We start from the raw sequence: 21,336 nt of genomic DNA on the forward strand, positions 1-21,336 counted from the left end.
TGGTTGAGTCTGTGGATATGGAACTCATAGATATAGAGTTGATTGTGTTTTCATTAATGTTTTATTATAAAGCTTAAAATGAAGCCAGTCTTGTCCTGCCAGCTTTAAAGAAGTAACTGTCAAAACACGTGTGACACAGACAGCCATCAGTGGAAGGAAAAAGATGGCAGAACCTCAGCCCAGAAATAGAACCCAGGACCTTTCACATTTCACATCACAAATCAGTGAGGAATGGGAGGGCTCATCATGGATTGCTGCATAGCTGGCCAACTATTTGGGAAAATAAACGTTAGATCCTTGTTTAACACCTTTTACCAAAATAAATTACAGATGGTTTCAAAACATACATAATTGGAAAAAAGAAAGAAAGAAAGAAACCAAGACTTTATCTTAAATAAAAAATTAAAAAGGACTAGGGATGTAACTCAACACTGCTGTGTTCAATCCCCAGTACTAATGAATAAATAGTTAGAAGAAACAAAAGTTAATATTTTATCATCTCTCAGATTATGAAAGGACTCTCTAAAAACAAATGAAGCAATTGAGGGGAAAAAAGTTACTACACTAAAAATAAGAAATTCCTAAGTGCACTCTGGTATCCTGGATTACATCCTGGAACAGAAAAAACAAATGACATTAATGGAAGCTGATGAAATCCAAATGAGATCTGTAACTTAGTTAATGGTGTTGCACTCACTTAATTCCTTAGTTTTGATTAAAGGACCTTTCTTTCTTTCTTTTTTTTTTTAAAGGACCATTTTTATATAAAACACTAACTAACATCCAGGGTGGGGTAGGGGATCTTTTCTTTGCAATCTTTTTTTTTTTTTGACAAAATGAAAAGCTAAAAAAAAAAAGCAGGTCTATAAGAAGGATTACAATACAAATGAGATTATAAGGCAAATGACCAACTAAGGAGACTAGATGACCAAGCGTTATTTAAAAGGTTCACAAATCTTGTCCTTATTCCTGTGCTCCCAGTCAGTCTCCTCTCACCAGAGTACCAGCTCCCTGGAGGGCAGAGACCTCTGTTTTGATTCTGGTGGTGTCCCCAAGATGTGGAAGAGGGCCTGGCACACATCAGGGACTCAGCAACTATTTGCTGCATAGACAAACAAACAAAAGGACCCCCAAAACAGTAATGCCTCCACAGGCAAATGATTGGAAGATAGGCCCAGGCAATTTACTTCCCAAAAGAGATGCACATGGGCAAAAACACTTTTAAAAAATGTTTGGCTTTATCAATGCATGAAAGACATTTTTATCTATGAAAATGACCATGTGTTTTTAAAAATGAAGTCCACATGCTGGGGAGATGGGCACCCTCAGGTGGATCTGGGAGTGACCTTTTCTTTCCCAAAGCAGTTTAGCAATTCATGTCCAGAGTCTTAAAAGAGTTTATATCCTTGTCTTTATAGGAATTCCCCTTCTAGGAATCGATTTGAAATCAGAGATGCTAAAAAGACTCTTGTTCCAGCTTGTACATGCTGGAACAGTCCATGTGCAACACACTCACACTGCTCTCCTCCTAGATCACCCTCCCACTCACTTTTGTTCTTGGCAAATCTCTTCTCTCTCAAGACTCAGTTCACACATGCCTGGAATTAGACACGTGGACGTGAGTGTGCACGCTTTCTAAACCCTACTCCCAAGCAGCCACCGCTGGAGGCAGACACTGTCATGTTTTCACTGCTGCCAAGACTCTGGTTCAGTGTACATATTGGCCAGAGGAAGAGGGTCAGAAGGAGCTAGCAAAGCAGAAGGCTAGTCATGGGTATGTTGTGACCCAACCATCATTTACCCATTCCCCAGGAGTTTCAGCTTTGTCACAAGGGAGAGAAGAAGCAAAGGTCAGGAACTGGGATCTCAGAGGTTTGAAGAATTTTTTTTTTCCCCATGAGAGATAAGCAGATCTCTGCCACCAGTATGGGAGCAGCCCGCAAAAATCTTTCTGACATCAAGCAGACCAGAAGCACAGTACCTGCATTTGTGCCAGGAACATGCATGTACAACCTGCTGGGGTACATGGTCCACCTGTCCTGGGCATCTGGGCATCAATAGTTTGAAAATCTCTCCCAGGTTTAGCTCCAGGAGATTCAAGTGACTTAATCAGAGGTTGTTTTCTAATGAAATTTGAAGGGAAGTCTGCTTTTAGCTTGAGCAGAAACTAAAGAACATGTGAAAGATCAGGAAAAACCAAATGGAATTTGTACCTGGTATGTACATTCCTTTGAACCTTCCTTTAATGTCAGCACAACGTCATCATCACGCTGATGATGAAAGCCAAATGCTAAGCATGGCAGTACACACACATGAGCAAGCATGAGATCCTGATGCGTGAGAGTTGCCCGCCTCTGGACCACTCATTTAGGAGAAAATGCAGGGCTTTATCCCGCCCCCCCCCCCTCGGAATCAATCGCCTAACCTCTGCTGTTGCAGGTTTCTCTTAACTAGCAGCCAGGAGCAGTTCCTGACTGACATGTTTGCTCATACTAACATCAGGGAACTGCAGATTTAATCAAGAATTTTGCTTTGGATTATTATTTGGGGAAATGTAGAACATTTTCTTTTGGCTTTGAATATCCATGGGAGTCGTTCCTGCATGTCTGGTGAGGCCTGTGCTTCTGGTGGCAGCTACAATGTGCCTGGAGACAATTGCCATGCCTACAAATACCCACACACTCCCTGTGCATTTCTGTGGGCAGGGCCAAGGTCCATCTCCAGACTTTGTCCTCATTTATTATTTGAGTTCTCACTGTGACAGTTTCAAACTAGCCCCTAGTCACTTGTCTCCAATCCAGGCCCCAAAGGTGGAGATTATTTCTTTTCAAACACAGCTTCTGAGAGTTTTGTCCAGTTCCTGAGATGGTAACTAGGAGCTATAGAGCCAAGTCATTACTCAACCTCTGTGGTGTTTTAATAAGATTGGGGGGGGGGGAGAAAAAAAATAAGAAAAAGAAAGAATAAGGGGCCAACTCTGATTAGTGTTCCGCATGGGTTTTTTCTGTGAGCCTGCACAGGGATCAGACGTCAGTTTTCTGGAGCCCCCACTTGGAGCCTTGGGAAATGAATTCATGACTTGGCAGGTCATCCAGGGACACAGCCTGTTGCATTCCTCTGGAATCATCTTGACACATGAACACAAATCTTTGCACCCCTGGAGGTGAGCTGTGTGGCTTCTTTTCCCCTGGGTAGTCAGCCCCTGCATCTTTCTGGCTTTTCATTTGTCATATCTGCCCCCACATCCCAGTTCCCTGTCCCAGTTATACATTTTCTTGTTCTGTCAAAAACATTTGCAGGCACCTGCTCTGGACCAGAGCAAAGGGAAGGAGACCCCAACTACCTTCAGTGCCAGTGTCCCCATTGTCCTCACATCCTCTCAGAGGATGACAGTGGCATCCCTCATACCCTTCTTATCTATAGATGGGGAACAGTCCTATTGCAGAGCCTTGTATTTACTGCCCCACACCCAGTTCCCATTACGATGCCTTTTCTCAGAGCCGGTTCTTAGTAAAGGTGGGCTGCTTTTGGTGTAAGTGACCACACCTGCTCCCTAGGCATCCCTACACCAAATTCTGTCCACTCCTTCCTTCTCCAGCTCATTCTTCCCAACCTCACCAGCTTCTCCTCCCTCTCTTTTTAATTTATTTTGCTGTGCTGGGGATCAAACCCAGAGTGTCAAGAATGCTAGGCAGGCCCTCTACCACGGAGCTGCCCTCTAGCCCCAGCTTCCCTTTCTAAGGCCAAACAGCTAACTGCACCCTGGGGACATGCAAGGTCCAGGAGGTTGGGCTGTCCTGTTGCTCTAGAATCTGCTTCCAGAAGCTTCAGCTCATTCTCTGCAGCTTGTTCACTGGCTCGTGGGCCTTGGTTCGTAGAACCACAGAACCGGAGGCATCGTGAGAATCACTGGGAACTGAACTGTGGAGAGAGGGCCTGGCCTGGTCAGGGTCACACAGTGGCTTATTGCTGGCAATGCTGAGATGAGACCGCAGGTCTCTCAGGTTCTGGTACTCCACCCCAGAAAGCATGTGACCCCCTCCCCGCAGCCCCACTCTCTGACCAAGAAATAGTGACAGTGATGCCCAACCACCCAGTTTTGCAAAAGCCTCAAAGCAGAAAGATCAGTTTTCACCATGTGAGAAGCAGCTCTGGAACATTTGACTTTGACATGTGTGTCTGATCCAAAGCTCTGCAGCCCCTGATCAGGGCAGGCTATGCAGGGGGACGAGAGGTCTGCTCCAGCACCCACCACTTCTTCTACCACGTGGAAAAGCTGTTTGGAATCATAGAATCCAAGAAATGATGAGTCATAGGCACCAGATCCTAGAAATAATGATCTTAGAAATGAGGCTTCTCCAAATTCTTTCTGCCTTGGCTGCCAGGACACTCGATCTCCTCCTGTCCCCACTTGTGTTCCATTTGCTCCCACAGCCTCCAGCATGGCTGTGCACCAAGGCTAGTCCTGAGCCTCTGTGGCTGGCACACAGGGTGTTTCTCCTGGGTGATTCCAGCTCCTCCCATGGCTTCAGACCCCAACTCCACTGAAGACTCTGTGTCCCATGTATGCATTCAGCAGACACCTAATACCTGCTCTGTGCTGTTCCAGGCTCCATGAAAGAGCAGGGAACAGATATGTAGAGATCTGGCTACAAGGGGCATATAACTGTTTATTCCAGTGGAGGCCACAGAAGAAGAAATAAAGAAGTTCATGCATGTGATAGTGTCTGTAGTCATGAAGGCTGTGACAAGAAGCCAAGATAAGGGAGGGAGAGAGAGAATGGGGTGGGGAAGGGACCATGAGGACCTTCTGAAGGTGATACTGAGCAGAGACATTGACAGAGTGAGCGAAGGGGCCATGTGCTCCCCCATCAAGGCCATTCAGAGAGGCACCAATGTCACCAAGACAGGAGCACACTTGACATGGAGGAACAGCCGAGGCCAGTGTGGCCAGGGTCAGGGGAAGGAGGGAGAGTTGCCTCTCCCACTCTGAGTCTGGGCTTGGCCGTGTGATTTTCTTTGGCCAAGAGGATGCTCGTAGACTTGCCAAAAGAAGAGACTTGAAAACATACTCACAAGCTTCTATTTCCTCTCTTTCTTCTCTACCTTCAGCATAAAAGGATGCCCAGACAAGCTCTCTCCTAGAATCCTGTTGCCACCCTGAATGAAGCTGGACTGGCCTGCCAGAGTAAAGACCACACACAGCCCTGCTGAGCCATGTCAGCCAAGCCATCCATTCCACAGTGGGGCCATTGGCCTCCTGCAGGCCATGACTGAGCTCAGCCAAATCAGCAGATCCTCCCAGCTGACTGTAGACTCCTGGTGGTCATTTCAAACACAAAAATCTTAGGTAGTTTGTTACACAGCAGTAACTGACTGACACAGAGGGTGAGAGTTTTTTTTAAAGAGGGGGAGAGAAGCTGTGCTAGGCATGTATCCCCATGGGGGATGAGAGGAATGCTTCTCCCTAAACTGAAGTCAGGAGAACTATTCAGAGATCTTGGCTCATGTTCCCCAGGGTTTGAGGAATGTAGGGGCTGGTGCCTGACTCATGTCCAAAGGCCCTGGGAAAGACCTGCACTTCTAACAAGAATATGTATTCTTTCCCATGGGCCAGTCACAGAAGGGACTCTGCCCAAGAGCATCACCTAGAGGGGTGAGTTGACCACAGCAGAGGGAAAAGCTGAGATTAACCAGAGATCAGGCCTGAGGAGGGTGCTTGAAGCAGACAGATGGAAGAGATATAAAGATGTAGATCAAATGAACCCACAAAATTATCCCTAAAGAATCTCAACCAGGGAGCCCCACTGCAGCTTACTCATCCCGGTAAGGGAGGATCTTGCAGTGCCCCCAGCCTCCCCTCTCTCCTTGCTGCTCCAACCCCAGTGCTGGCAGTAGAGGAGCAGACAGAAGAAGAGAAACACTGGCGATCCCCTTCCCACTGCAGCTTCCTGAGCTTGATCAGATCCTCAAGGCTAGGACAGGATTAGTTTTAAATTGAATGAGTCTGGAGTTTTAATATTAGACAGGCCGAGACTCCTTATATCCTAAATTGGCTGGAAAATGAGAGGGACAAGGAGGACTCCACAGGGCAAGTTTAACGGGGTAGCAGGTCAAGTCCACCAGGCCATTCCCAGGTGTGTGTGCTTCTGCAGGCACCATCTAGTCCCTCGTCCACACTCACATGGTCCTGGGAAAGACACCATCAGGGCCACCTACTGCCTCTACTCTGGTACTTTCCAAACCTCCATCTCAAGCTCACTCTCTCCCACAAGATTGAGATCCATTGGGCAAACACCAGCTGGCATCTACCCTGGGAGGTCTGTCCCTGCACTGGTACCTCCTGTGTCTTGGTGTCCACACTGCTGTCCACTTGGATTATCAGGCCAGAAACATGCATGTCAGCGCCATCCACCTCCTCCAGCCTCACTTCCATTTCTTCTTCCCCCTGCTGATGCTACCCCCTGAGCTGCTGCACAGTCCCCATCCCACCCCCAAAACCATGGCCGCCAGTCCCTGGATCTGCCTTCTCCTCCCACCCTACCCCTGCTCCCACCCAGAGCCACTCTCACAGCCAAAGCCTTCTGAATTGGATCATGCCACTCCTCTGCTTAAAACCAATTTCCTGGGACCCTTACGGGCCTCCACCCAATTGCCCAGCAACACCTTCCATGTCTCTCCTCACATAAATGCTGCAGTCAGGCTGGATGGCTGCGGGCCCTCCCTCCCACACCATTCCCTCCCATCTCTGGACCTGCATCCACCACTGCCCTCCATCCACCTCCCTGCCCTCCACCACCTCCCCATCCCCTTCTTTAGACTTCTTTTTGCTCCTGCCCCATCACAGCACCCATCCCTGATATAGTCTCTACCTATTTCTGTATCTTTCTCTCCTAGAAGGCAGGGTGAGGGCCAGGAGAGGTGCTGCCTGCAGGGAGTCTGTGGGGAGGTGTCCCTTGTGGCTCTATGGCTGAGTCTGCAGTATTTTCCTGGGGACAAGGGCTCAGGTCCATGGCACATGGTCAGCAGAGCTGATGCAGCACCATAATGGAGGCCAAGAGCAACATCCTGGGAGTTAGACAGGACTGGCTGGAATCCTGGTCCTACAATCTACCTGCTGGATACCCCTGGAAAAGTCACACCACCTCTTGGAGCTACATGTCTTCATCTGTGATAAGGGAACCTTTTCTTTGTTAGAAGAGGAGGAGACCCATCCCTTCAGGCCTCCAACCTCATAGGTTAGGTGCTCACAGCTGCTTATGGAATCAGCAAGGGCTCACTGACCCTGCTCTGACCAAAAAGCAGGCATGGGAGCAGGCCTGTCCTGCCCTCCTGCTTCTGGACTGATGGGGCAGGTAGCAGCAAGAGCTCATTGACTTCAGGGTCCCAGGAGCTCAGGGCTTCGGCAGGACCTCCATGCCTACTTCTTGTTACCACACATAATAGAGCAGCTCCCAGTAGCCCCCCAGCATCTACCCTATCCTGCCCTGCGGAGGCCATGCAGGACACCCCTGGCCGGGTGTGCACTCCTAAGCAGGGCATCAGTAGCAAGTTACCGGATGAGGTCCAGCAGGGCGTCCGCCGAGCTCATGACAGGCTTCCCACTCTGCTCTGTTATCTCCTTCTGGGCTGCACCACCTGGGTGGATGATGGAGACCATGATGATGCCCACGATAACGGCCAAGAAGGTGGTCCATAGGTAGTATGCCACGGTGAGGATGCCCAGGCGGCTAGAGGTCTTGGCATCCAAGGAGGCAAGGCCAGACATCAAGCTGGGAGGAAGAGATAGGTCAGGTCTATGGGGGGCACACACCCCCTGGCAGGCACTCGGGTGTGACCACCCTAGCCCCCTCCTGGCCGTGCTCAGCCCTCTGCTCCCAACCACCCCGCATGCTCCAGGGAACCCTCTTCTCAGTAATACAGTCCTGTGGCTCCTGCTAACCTCTTTCCATTCTGCTCTCCTCTTGACACCCAGGGTCACCAGCCCAGCTGTTCACACCTTTGCCGGTGCTGTTCCCTTGGTGTTGTACCCTTCTTCTCAGAAGCTTCTCTAGCCTAACTCCTACCCACCAGGCTCAGTGTCATCTCTTCAGCAAAGTCTTTTTAGACTACCTGCCTGTCTCCCACAGTTAGGAGCCCATTCTGGGGCTCTCCCAACCCCCCAGCCTCCTCTATCACGACCCTGGTTATCACCGTCTGTTGACTTGTCTCTGTCTCTGGATTGAGTGATATGAGAGGGACAGGTCTATTATCTGTGAGACCCCAGTCCCCAGCACTAGCCAAGTCTCAGCTTTGCTGAGTGAATCAATGAGTGAGAAGCCAGTGAGCCCACTGGTGAGAAGTCGGTGACCTGGGCCTAGCTAGAGTCCTGCCAACGTGTTACGTGACCTCTGGAAGCAAGTCATCCTTCCATGTGGGGGCCTCAGGAGTCCCATCTCCAAAATGAGAACAAGAGTGGTCCCCCTCTCAGAGAAGAGCCAGTCTGGGCCATCGTGGGTTGGTGCCTAGACCAGATCTCCCTCGTGGGAGGCCGTGTGGAGGGCACTTGCGGATCGCTCGCCGCTCAGTTCTTCCCCATTGCTGACCACCCCCATCTGACCCCTCTGTCCACTAGTGCAGGTCAGACCCAGAGAGTCTGTGGCTGGTGCAGGGGTGTGGAGAGGGTGGGGAGGGGGAGGGACAGAGATTAATTAAGGAAATGCTTGTGCTTTGTTTTGCTGCCAAAAGGATTTTTTCCCCAAAGCCCTTTCATTCTCTCAGATAAAGGAAATATTTGTCTGGTTTTAATCATGTAAACAAGAGCAGATAATCCCTCCCCATCCATCCACGCTCTTCTTATCAGACTACACACACAGCAGCATCCAGTGCCAGGCCAAGGCTAGGACAACAGGCCCATTCCCTGGCCTGAGCCCTGCTGTCCTGCTCACTGCCACATGGCTGGCCTGCCATATGAAGACACAGGGCGTGTGCATGGACTAATATGTGACAACAATCCCACCATTATGTACAACTGGAATGCGCCAGTACAAAATGTGGAGAAAAAGAAGTAGTTGTTATTAGTTTTCTTAACATAATTATAAGATCTTTCTAGGCTATTCTTAGCAGTCAATAAACTGTCTAAATGTTCAAACAAGAATAAACTGGAAAAGTTTGGCGGGGCGGAAACAAAAGAGGCAAGGGTCCCTCCTCCTGGAAGCCCTTCCTGATCACCCTGCTGAAAGGAACCCCTTATCTGAGCTCCCACAGTCCCCACCTCACTGAATTACTGACTGTTTTCTAGAAGCACCTTCCAGGCCAGGTTGGTATCCGCTGAGTCCACCCAGAGCCAGCCCCAGCCTGGTCCAGTAGCTTGTTGCTTAATGAATGAGTGATTGAATGAATGAGTCAATGTTTAGAATTGCTGTCATCTTCCTTTGCCAGGATGCCATATGTTAGTGATGGGCTTAGGGTGGGGCTCAGACATAAATCCTGAAGGGCTCATAATGGGATTGTGTAGCTGGAGGAGCAGGGCTGCTGTAATCATTATCCAAGAGATTACCCCAGGCCAGAGCCAGCACATTGACTCCAAACCAAGCAGTCCTCTCTCCCTACAGAACACCACAGTCAAGTCCAACCACCTCAGTTTTTAGGGAAGCTGTGGCCTTGAGAGAAGGATCAGACCAACTGGATCAGAACTCGAGCCCCAAATCCATACCTGTCTTTTTAAAATTTGTGCCCACTCTGTGTCATGCCCTGTGCCCACAGAGAGAAGTCAGCACCCGTTCCTGACTTTAGGGAGCTTCTACTCCTGCAGTGAGTAGGGATGGAGACAAAAATCTGGGACAGAAGGGGACATGAAATAACCACAGGACAAGGTGGATACATCAGTATGGCAAGGAAAGAGACAAGAAGGACTATCTATCTCTCTAGGGGATGAGGGTTAACTCCAGCTAGGGCTTAGAAGAGGTTCTTAGAAGATAAGGAAGAGTTGGAGGTGGGGCTGATGTGCCAGGGAAGGGGATAACAGAAGGTAACGGGGAGGCTGAAAGTGTGGGGCCACTGTGCTGTTCAGTGTGGACAGAGTTCAGGTCATATTTGAAGTATGGTGATGGGACAGAAAAGACCAATTGAATGCAGGAGTGGGTGGCCTTGAATGTCAGACAGGGGGCACTGAGAGCCACCAAAGTGGTGCACAGAGTGGGGAGCAAGGGCCTGGCAGCACTTCAGCATAATTCATCTAGCAGAATTTGCTGGATGTTTGAGGAGGAGAACTAAACACTCCTTACATTTGAGAATATCAGAGGAAAGTGTACCTGGAGGGTACCGGAATGGTCCCTTTAAGGGCAAAGACCTTAGATCAAAAGGTACAGCAAGTCCGTGTGCCAGAGTTCTAAGCAGCCTTTACAATGAATGGTATCACTGAGAAGATGCTCCTAATCTAATGCAATGGAGAAAAGCAATTTACCAACTTGTTATAGCCCTGCAGGAAGCCCTAGAGGTAAGTGAGCCCTCTCTAGCTTACTGGGCAGAATGTAGAGAGACATGATTGAGAGATTGTGCTGTAGAGGGGTACAGATAAAATCCAGATTTCAGAAAGGGGTAAAGAGCCCTGAAGGAAAAAACAGCCCTACACAGGGATGGTGCCAGCTCAGAGACAAGCAGCTATGGGAGGCAGGAATTACAGGCTCTGGACAGAACAGGACCTCCACCCCCAGCCCTGTGGGTCCCTCATTCCTCTGTAAAGGAGAGAGAGGGCTGCTGCAGAAAATGGAAGGAATTCCATTTCCTGGGACCCAAGCAATTCTTCTCTGGAACCTCCCTCCCTCTACCCCCAAAAGGGAAATGCTTTCCTACTTCCCGAAGGGAGGGGGTGCAGAAATAGGACCAGGGGAGTGGGAGCTGCTGGCAAGAGCTGACCCAGAGGCTGCTCCCCAGGCAGGTGCAGGTGGTGCCAGGGTGGCCGCAGGCAATGGCAGCAGCCAAGAGCAGGGAGAAGTACTAGGGGGGGCACTGATCCCAATGTGTGACCCATGCCACTCCTGGAAATCACAGTAACAAGAAAGGAGGTGGAAAATTCTGCAGTGTGTCCTTTAGGAGGCTCTTTCCAGAGCAGGGCTCCTCAAGGTCCAAGAGTTATCTGTTAAAGTGACTTTTCTAAGAAATCTACAAGCTGGGACACAGTAGTGGTTGGGGGCGCTTTAGGCCATATGGACATGGTATGTATGTATACACACAAACTCTAGAAAGAAAAGTTAATAGTAATTTTCTTTGGGTGGTGGGCTCACAGGTAATTTGTATTTTGTTTTTCATTTTTGTCCATGTTTTCTAGAATCTCTAGAAAGAGCATCTTTTATGTGCTACAGAACACATGAGCACCTGGCAGAGGCATAAACCACAATTTGCTTTAAGATTTGCTGTTCCTCTAGCCCTGAACATCTAATCTACCTCATTCAATCCTTAAATAACTTGCTAAATCAGTGCTGCCCTATAGAGTCATAAAGCCAGCCAAAGCAGTCATTTAAAATGTTCCAGCCAGCCAAAGTAGTCATTTAAAATGTTCTAATAGTCACGTTGAAAAAATAAAAAGGAACAGGTAAAATGCATTTTTTGCAAAATTAATTTTAATAATACTTGAACTGAAATATTCCCTCTTCAAAGCATAGTCCATGTAAAATTTTTACATTGCTCATGTTTTATATTTAATTAAAATTAATTTTTTAAAATTTAGGATTTAGCTCCTTGATTGCACTCACAGCGTTTCAATTGCTCATTAGCTGCTTCTGCCTAGTGTCTGTTGTAGTGGACGCCCAGGTCTGAGTGAGTCACAGATAAGGAAAACAGACCTCTGGAAGGTGAAGGCAAATGGACCAGGCTAGTAAGTTCTAGAGTCAAAACTAGAACAGGGATTTCAGATTCAGAACCCTGGGAGGTTTCCTATCTTCCACAAGGCTTCTTGGCGGTACAGACCTGGTTTAACACCCCCACCCCCATGTTCTGGTTTGGACTGACCATGACTGTAATGATCCAACCTTTTTAGTTGAATTATCAGAGTTCTTGATTCGCCCATGGCTGTGGCCCCAGTGTTTGTGGTGGGGAGCTCCCCATATTGGGAGATGTCCAAGTGGAGCCTAGATGACCACCTTGGTATGCTAAACCCAGATAGAGTGGGAGGTCCCATAAAGATGACCTCAAATGTTCCTCCTGGCTCTGTGATTTATGGTGGGAGTGGGGAACAATAGGTAACCTTTTTTTTTATCCTACTCCAATCTTGGTGGGTGCTCCTGGGAGCCCTCAAGGCCCATGAGGGTCCCAGAGAAGAGCTCCAGGAGCCTAGAGGCCTGCAACTGCCTCCTAAGCCATCTGGCCACCACTCAGAGCCCAGGGATTGGGGATCAAGAGATTGTGGTAATGAGAGGCACCGACTCGCAGAGGCAGTAGGGAGCTGGCCAGGCTCCCAGGGCCCCGCCCGCCCGATGCAATCTGGTAATTGTTCCACTTGCAGGGGCTGGGGGAAGGGAGGCAGCCGCTGCCGGCTCCTGGTAAAGAGAGAAAAAAGCTGCTTACTGGCCTCACCTGGTTCTTACACCAACCCCCAGGTGGGAATTATGACCCCCTCTTACACCAGGTAGCTCTGGGCAGCTCAGCCATCTGCCTGAGGGCTGGTTACCGAGCAGTGCTGCCCCTATGTCCCCAGCCCAGACATTTCCATGGGCCTTTTCCAAGGTCAGCTTAGACATCACTTTTTCGGGGAGGCCTTCCCTGACTGCCACCATCTTGGTCACTTCTCAGGCACCCTGTGCTTCCTGTTTGTCTCAGAAAGCTCTTCCCTTCCTGTCCTCTCCTGCTGCTCACCTCTCAGGTTGCAGCACCTCTTTTCTCTGAAGGCCTGCCTGACTTAGGCTAGAAAGCTCCTGGGCATGTCTTACTAGCCAGAGCCCTTGGGCAAGTTCCAGAGCCTCTGCCTACCTCTGTTCCCAGTGGAGGATTAATGGCTGGTTTGTCATGAGAGCCAATCCTGGTTTAGAATAGTAAACACACATTATATTTCAATTCTTTGTGCTCCTGTGTTGTCAATGTCCTCTGACCGCCTGGCCCATAGATTGGGAGCTCCTCAGTACAGGGTTGGATCTAGTTCAATTTTAGGGCCTCAGAATCCCAGACCCTGGCATAGGCAGGCCTCGGGGCAGGTATGTGATAGATGTGATGTTAAACCAGGGGACGTTTGGGATCAGAGGATACCTTGTGAGTTCTGGTGACTGAGCATCCATTGTAGCTTCCCTAAGAACAGTCATCTGAACCAGCTTTGGTCCCCTGGCCAAGTTTAGGGAGTGCCCTGGCACTGAGTCTGTGTGATATTGAGGGAGTTGGCCCCAGGACTTCCAGAAACAGATGGTGAGTTGGTAAAGGGACAGAAGTTGAATGACTATTGCAGACAGTAGACATGGCCTCTAGAGGAAGGCTCTACTTTCAGACCTCTTCTTTCTGGTCATTTTTATCAATGGCTTGGCCAAGGCTGCTGACAGCATGTGGATCAGATTTATAGAGCACAGGAAGCCGGGAGGAGCCTCTCATGTGTCAGATGAGGGACCCCAGCAGGCTGGGACCATGGGCCAATTCTGACACGATGCAAGTGAACACAGACATGCTGGGCTGGAGTCGGCTTCAACAGCCTGGAGAATACAAACTCTGTGGGGGAGAGGGAGCCTGAGCCACAATAGCAGCCCATGAAGAGGAGACAGTGGGGTTTTGTTGGTTGCCAGCCTGGTGAGTCACCTGGCATATGGAGCCACCAAAGGGCTGATGGACCCTCAGCCTGTGGGGCCAGAAGCCTGGGGACTCATAAAGGATGCCACGGATCTGCTCTAAGACTGAGACCCTCTACCAAAGAGACCGGGGAGGGGGCTGTGTCCCACAGAGGGTGGCTGTGGTAGGCAGCAGATGACAGAGACATAGACCTGGGGGAGCTGCTGGGGACAGCACCACGGAACCCAGAGCGCAGTAGCCTGGGGACACCGGGAATGATGGGGAAGCCTTGGGGACCTTGGCTTGGCACTAGGAGTGACTATCCAGCAGAGTTGTCCTGCCCTGGAAGGAGCTGCTTTGAGAAGGAGTGAAGTTCCAGTCACTGGAGGTATGCAAATAACTTGCTAAAGCCACGTGAGAACACAGGTACCCTGGTCTGCCAGCACAGCCAGTCCCAACATCTTGCCTCTGGGAGACCTGAGGGACAGGGAGGAGCCTGAGCCCTTGGACCAGACCCATGGCTTCTGACCTCAGCTGGCCTAGTCACAGAGGCCTTCCCACACTGGCCCCTGGGACACTGCTGCAGACTCCACCCCACAGAGAAGGAGGCATCTGGGGCGGGGGAGGGTATCTCTGGGTGAGAAGGGTCCCTCCAGCCCTTCCAAGCATCTTGGGTTACTTTTTTGCCTTGGGCAGATGACAGGCCCAGCTGACGACTGCAAGTGCCATGTTAGCACAAAGGACTTACACTTCCCAGATGGCTCTGCCACACCCTTCCCCAAAGCCAAATCCTTCGAAGACCTGAGGCAGGATGCCCTGACTCCAGCTTGCTAAAATTTGGGCTTCCCAGACCTGGCACACCCTCCTGAAGACAGAAATTTCTCTACAACCTGTGCATATACACCTCAGAGGACAAAGACCCAGCACCTCCAGAGTCAGCCCTGCCATTGTGGGCTGATTTGGCTTCCTAAAAAGCCCTTCTGGTGCCAGGATGACGTCCACCTCCCGTGAGGAGAGCGCCCCCCACTGGGCCCAGCAGCCCTCTGCAGCCACACAGGCCACGCCTCTCCAGCTCCACTGTGATTCCAGGGAGCAAAGATGGCTCCCAGTGGGCAGGGGCCACTGCTGCCCTGGCATCCTTGCTGCCCTCTGAAACTCCCTCCTTCCCAGGCCCCCAGGCCCCCAGAGGAAGCTCCACTAGGACTTGTGCAACTGATAAACTTGAACCTAATCGCAAGCCACGGGGGCCACGGCTGCAGCCCTCATGTCTGACCACCATCATTCTCAGCTGTATCCTGCCGTGAAGGGTCAGGTCCAGTTCCACACTGTGTGAGCTGGCCTCCTACCTGTTTCTCTCTCATGTGGCAAAGAACATCAGGGCAGTGTCTCTAAGGAGGACCACCACACTGTTGTCCACCATGCGCAGGGATTTCCTAGGCCCACCTGTCAGGTTGGTCACCACCAGGCCATGGACAGGGAAGCCACTCCCAAGGAAAGGGAAGGCCAGGCCCATGCACATGGGAACACAGCTCTCTGCCCTTCCCTTCACCAGCGGGGTATCTAGTATCTGTCCCACCTGCTCAGGCAGGACCTGCATGAATGAGGTTCTCCCAGGGCAGTTGTTCTCCGTAGAAGAGCAGCAAGAGCTTTTTCAAAAACCCACTCATCTCCCCAGACCCTGGCACATGTTCCCATCCCACCCCTGATGAGCTTCTGCTCTGGGTGCCTTGGGGTCCTGGAAATGAATGAGATGAGTTTGTGGTCCTTGGGAGCTCCATCCAGGGGCTGGTGACACCTGCAGCTGGACAACACAAAGCTCTGGGTGGTAGCTGTAACTGAGAGAGACCAGAGCAGGGGCTGGCTCACCCGGGAACTGGGCCAGAGGTGAACGGATCTTCTGAGGAAGAGGAGGTCTCTAACTGGAAGGGAGAAGGGGCATAGGCATCTGGGACCTTGGAGATTTTCAGAGTCACCAGACTGAAGGTCTGACCCACCCACAGCCCACAGCTGGGCCATGTTTCCCTTTTGATGAGTAAGATTCTCAGCTGACTGGGCAAGAGGACCAAAGGCAGCTCCCTAGGGCTCCCATCAGAAGACTCCACAGAGCTCTGCTAGGAATGGCTGCCCATGACTTGAGAGTAGAGTTCAGAAGCACAGGCCATACCAGATTTGGCCCCCTGGCTGCCCACAGCTCCTGCCTCCCTTCCACCCACAGCCTGTCCTAGGGAACCCAGGGCAGCTGCCCCTGTACCCTGGCTTCCAGACCAGACTTTAGAGGTTGCTTGGCCCAGGACCATCTCCAAGAAGTCAGAACGTGGGTGTTTGGGAGTTTTCTGCCAAACTAGAGTTCCTCAGCAAGGGGGAGAGGGAGTGGGGGAGATTCTTTGGCCAAACAAGATTTCCTGACTCTAAGACAAGTAAGTTTTAAAAGTCTACAAGAAATAGGAAGAAAAACAACACACACAAGCACACACACACACACACACACACACACACACAGAGAACACACATTCAGCCCACACACATGTACAGACACACACCACAGATTCCCACACAAACCCACACACAACACACTTGGATTTCTTTGCTGTGATGTGGAGCTTACAAAACACTGCCATGCTCGGTCTCAGTGAATTATAAACACATGGATTGAGTTTTGCTTGAATGATGCCTGGTTTAAGAAATTGAAGAATGAGGGGAGAGGAGGGTTTGGCAAAAAGCAAGTGGAGAATTGGAGGCTCTAGCTGGATCCAGATGCTGGTTTAGCCACCCCTGGTTCCTTGTGTGGCTCTTGTCTGGGGATGTGTGAAAACAAGGCTCAGTTGAATTCTAAAGGTTAGACAAAATCTCCAGCCCCAGAGGGGCCATAATGGGACACACACATGCACACATGCACACACACCACCTGCTAAGACCTGCCTTGTAAATGTGCAGATGATATTGTGTCTGTTTTATGGTAGAGGCTGAAAGTGTTGTGAATCACAGAACCCGAGGTAACTCCAGAGGCCGGGGGTGCAGTGGTACCCCAGCAGTCTCTGCAGTAGCACCCCATGTGTCTAGTGAGGGGAAAAGGGCTTTGCAAATTCTGCTCTAGCCCTGAGCGGAAGAGTAAAATAGGATTCCCCAGGCAGAGGTGCTGTGTGGAAAGTCTTATGACATGTTGAATGAAAACCAAAAAAAGCAGGAGGCAGATTTATTTTTGTGGAAGTTAACTTAGTAAGGTAGTCTCCAAGAACTTAAAGGAGGAGAAAGTTATCGATATATGGGGAGAGAGTTAGGCTATAAATTAAAAGCAAAAGGAATTGAAGCAGTGGGAAGTGTCCTAATGGAAGGGACTGAGAAAAGAGGGTTGCTCGATCCCAAAGGCTGGACTTTTCTAGATGCAGAAGGTGTGATGATCATGGGATCGGTCAGAGAGGAGGTGCAGAGAACACAGCTGGGGGCAAACCACTTGGTGCCCATCTGAGCACGCCCATGGGAGAGCACCCCTGACTTAGGTACATGATGGCGCTGTAACACGTCCTATCCATCAGACTATTTGTTCCTTTGCCAGTGTCACGTGATAGAGAATTTTCTGAATTTTATCCTAGGTTTCTAAGCTTAGAAGTAGAGAGACAGCAAATCCTCCTATAGCCAATTTCATTTTGAGAAGAATCTCTGGAAGGGCAGGTGTGAGGTGAGAAGGCACACGGTGTCCAGGAGAAGAGAGACCCTTTTATGGTTTGATGGCAGATCTGCAGAGTAATAGAAAGGTGCACCAATGTCCAGGAGACCCAGGGGCCCTGAGAGAAATCAGGTCAAGGCCCAATCCCTGCTTTCTGAGGTTTGAAGTTAGTGTTGTGGTGCACCACAACACCCAAGACCAAGGCCTGTGGGCATAAAAGGCCCTCAGAGTGAACCCACAGGATGGAAAGGAGGTTGGGTCTCAACTCCCAGGGAGCTAATCTCCAGGCATGTCTGGGGTGCTTTGATAAACAATGATGGAGCATGGGGGTGTGATCTAGGACCAAAGAACCAAAGAGCGGGAGTCCCTGTGGTCTGAGCAGAGATGTGCATCTCAGAGGAGCTGTGTGCAGACTCCTGTCAGTCCTACAGGACCTGAGATCCACAGTAAATGCTGTGCATAAGGAACCAGAGCTGCAGGGTGGCAGGGCAGCCATTTTACTTCTCTTAGCTACTGAGCACTGGAAGGAAGCTTCCCTGAACAAAATAAGCTGACCTTGGCCAATGTGGAAGAGGCCTCAAGAGCAAGACACTGGACTTCCTGTTTGTATGAGGAGTTGGACTATACTAGACATACACAGTTTTCCAGTGTCAGTAACAAAGCAATAACCAAGCACAATTAAACGTGCCTTTGAAGATAGCTGGAGCTGCTGGTGACAGTCAGTAGGCATTGTGTCAGAGTGCCCTCCAGATGCTTATCCTCCCAGTCTTGGAATGGCTACTCTCTAATTAGATGACTACCAGATGAAGCAGTCAGTCTACATTCAGAGGCTACTAGCTAAAAATGTACTTCTCTCCAGAATCCCCAGGGAAGCTGGGAGCTGCTTGTACCTGGAGGGACATGTGGATGTAATCTAGGAGCACAGAGCTGAGTCCCCAAGAGACAGGCTGAGGACAAAGCAGTCCCTCCCCTGCAGGTCCGCTCCATCTGGGCACCACCCTTTGAAGGAGTCTCCTGCCTCATTGAAATAATATTCTCTCTTTTTCAGAGCACCTGTAACTGAATTCACAGAAATACACATATGATGAGGTCGGGGCCTCAGACAAGAACAGAGCTGGCAAACCTGGAGTCACACTGGTTCCACAATTAAATAATGAAATTGTCTCACCAGCAAACAGATCTAACCAGACGGTTCCCATGTGGTGAGCCTACAGGGAGAATGCTCTGGCCAGAGATTGTATGTATCTGTCCTCTTTGGCAAGTATATTTATCTCTGTGAATGAATAAATTAGCATTTGGTTTATTTGGTCATCTCTTGGCAGCATCAGAGAATTGGCTGACCAGCTCTGGGGACCAGGCAAGGTTGAGCCTCTGAACTAATCACCAAGGACACCCTGGATCTATGAACTCACTACTAAAAATGAGAGCAAACATTTAAAATAATAACAACAACAACAACAACAATAATACAAGAAGCAGAATTTGAATTGTGGAATGATGTTTTTTTTCCTCTGTTTTCCAAAATGTTTGTAATTTGTTTATGTATTTTTTAAAATGACAAACACATCTTTAAATGTACAAAAATAATCTTTAAAAGATGACTCCTCACCATGTCACAAAGGTTCAAATGTTGGACAGGAAACTTTCCTCTGCTCCAACTGAGCTCCTACTGCTCTTTATTCATTTAATAAACACTATTGGGTACCTCCTAATCCCTAGGCTAGATAATAAGGAATCCGATGAAAGAGATAAAGTGCATTTTTCAGAGTTCTTTCCACGGTAAGGGAGCTGTGCTTGTTCAAAAATTTCTTGATGAGCCACTTGGACTAGAAGCCAAGCAGCAGCAGCCCCCAACCCAGCCCTGTGCTCCAGGGACAGAGCATGAGTAGAAGTGATCCTGGAAGACAAAGGCAGGATTTCTGGCTTGTCTAGGGGCAAAATTAGAAGGAAGGTGAAGGGAGAGAAAGAAGTAGATATCCCATGAGGAGACCTCCAAGAGTCTGTGCCCAGGGTAGGCCTCTTCCTGAGTGCCGGCAGGTCTGTCACTTGCTTCTAATAGGCTATGATGGGATGTCACTCATATGATCATACTGTATAAGACTTGGTCTAAGAGGACTGGAGAGTGAGAGCCTCCCCAGCCCTGGGGAAGTGTGGGACCCTTGCTGCGAACTGCCTGTGAAGGGAGTCAGAAGTCAGGAACTGCAGGTGGCCTCTAGGAACCCAGAGTGACCTCCAGCTGACAGCCATTAAGAAGCCACAAGGAAATGACTCTGCCTGCAACCTCAAGGAGTTTGGAAATGGGTTCTTCCATGGCAGGGCCACCAGATGAGAACAAAGGCCTGCCGACACCTTGGCTGAGATCCTGTGAGACACTGAAGTGAAGGGCGTGGGCTTCCAAGCCACAAAAACCCTAGGTTTGTTTTACATCAAGTCTGTGGTAGTTACATAGCAATAGATAACTGGGGGACAGTCAGGAGAAAGCCGACAGCCTGTGATCTTTGTGAGTGAACCTTGTGAGGGAGCAATGTCCACATGACTGGGGAAATGAGAAACTGCTGGGTTATAGGAGTGTGAGGGCCAAAAGCAAGATATAGTGAGCACAGAGTTCATGGAAAAGGCGGAGGCTTTGGGGGACTGCCCTGGGCAGTAGGTGAGCACATCATGGTGAAATGGGAGAGAGTTTGTCCATACCTCTGCAAAAGGCCACCAGAGACATGGTGTATGTGACACAGGTGCTACATGCAGGTCTATATTGGTGTCGAGGGAGCACCTCGTGGGGCTCAGTTGGGGGGACTTCCCAGGAGAGGTGTCAGGTAAGCTCTAGTGGCCAAACCCCATAGAAGAAAGGGGCCATGCAAGGGGGCGGCCTGCTGAGAGCAGAAACAGAAGTGCAGGGTTTCATGAATCACCTGGGCCTTGGGGAAGCTTTAAATAATTAGCAGCATTTAAATAATCTGTAGCATTTGTAATGTCCTCAGAGGTATGCCGGGTCTTCGGGTATATCACTTTCTCATTTGGGAGAAATGTGTCTCTCCTATTTTACAGATGACACTGAGGCTCAGGTGGTCAGAGACTTGGTTAAGTGGGCACATCTAGTGATAAGAACAGAGCTCCTGTCCTGGACCTCCTGTAGGTCCTTGGCATCCTGCCTGTGCTGCTGGTCCCCTCCCTCACTGTGACTTACACAGCCACAGCTAGCAGGCATAGGTGGCATCCTGCAGGACAGTAGCATATCTGAGGGGCTCAGGCTAGGGGCTGGATTAGAATAGATTCTAGAAAGAGGCCCCAGAGTTAGAAGATGCTGGGAACAGTGACTGAGCTGGGCTCCAACTCAGCCCTGTGAGTCCTGCCTCACTCCCCAGGGACCTCCCTTCCCTTCTCTGGAAGAAAGAATCTCTGTGATGGTCTCCCTACCAGATGGCGAGGTCCTCTAAGGCAGAACCATCTCTCCTGTCAACCTCACTGCTAATGCCACAGCTCTTTACATCTCATCATCTTTTTATATCTGCTGGTCATGCTGACCACCAAAAGGGGATCAGGTTCTCCCCATCTTGTGAAACCAAGATGGGGAGAACCTGATCCCCTTCCAGCACACACCACCCTACCATGTGGGATCATGCCAACTGGGCCTGGCCCTTGGCAGGGCTACTTCTTGTCCAGCCAGAAGAGTGGTTACTCCAGATAGGAATGCTATTTCATTTACTCAAATAGATGCCACTACCCCCAAAGGATGCCCGTACCCCATAATGAGATCCATCAACTATGACCACAGATTCATTTACCTAACAACATCGGGCACATCCAGGGTTATAGTATTATCAGGAGGTGGACACAGGCTGTCCTCAGTGGCTATCAACAAACAAGGAGCTGGGTGGGTGGATTTCACAGATAGGAATGAGCTAGTAAATCGGTCATGAGCACAGGGTGAGAACTCAATAGAAGACAGGGCA

At 49.8% G+C, this 21,336-nt stretch overlaps 2 protein-coding genes across 5 annotated transcripts in view; one reads left to right on the forward strand and one right to left on the reverse strand.

Annotated features, from left to right (window-relative positions):
* The window catches only part of Podn (podocan), a 39,687-nt gene extending 34,275 nt beyond the window's left edge, over positions 1–5,412 (forward strand). Inside the window, exon 11 of the mRNA XM_013358951.4 lies at positions 5,113–5,412. The gene's annotated coding sequence lies outside the window, so the exon portion shown is untranslated. The remainder of the gene's footprint in view (positions 1–5,112) is intronic.
* Slc1a7 (solute carrier family 1 member 7) overlaps positions 1–21,336 on the reverse strand; it is a 43,754-nt gene that overhangs the window by 11,601 nt on the left and 10,817 nt on the right. For 2 of the 4 annotated variants that reach the window (XM_005326050.5, XM_078026268.1), the window contains exon 3: positions 7,557–7,772. The exons of 1 other annotated variant lie outside the window; for it this stretch is intronic. In XM_005326050.5, the coding sequence (XP_005326107.1) occupies positions 7,557–7,772 (216 nt within the window). Of the gene's footprint in view, positions 1–7,556; positions 7,773–8,388; positions 8,421–21,336 lie in introns of those variants that run through there. One more of the 4 variants, XM_078026267.1, reaches the window with a different exon arrangement.

Source organism: Ictidomys tridecemlineatus, chromosome 11, assembly GCF_052094955.1.
Source record: "Ictidomys tridecemlineatus isolate mIctTri1 chromosome 11, mIctTri1.hap1, whole genome shotgun sequence".
NCBI lineage: Eukaryota > Metazoa > Chordata > Mammalia > Rodentia > Sciuridae > Ictidomys > Ictidomys tridecemlineatus.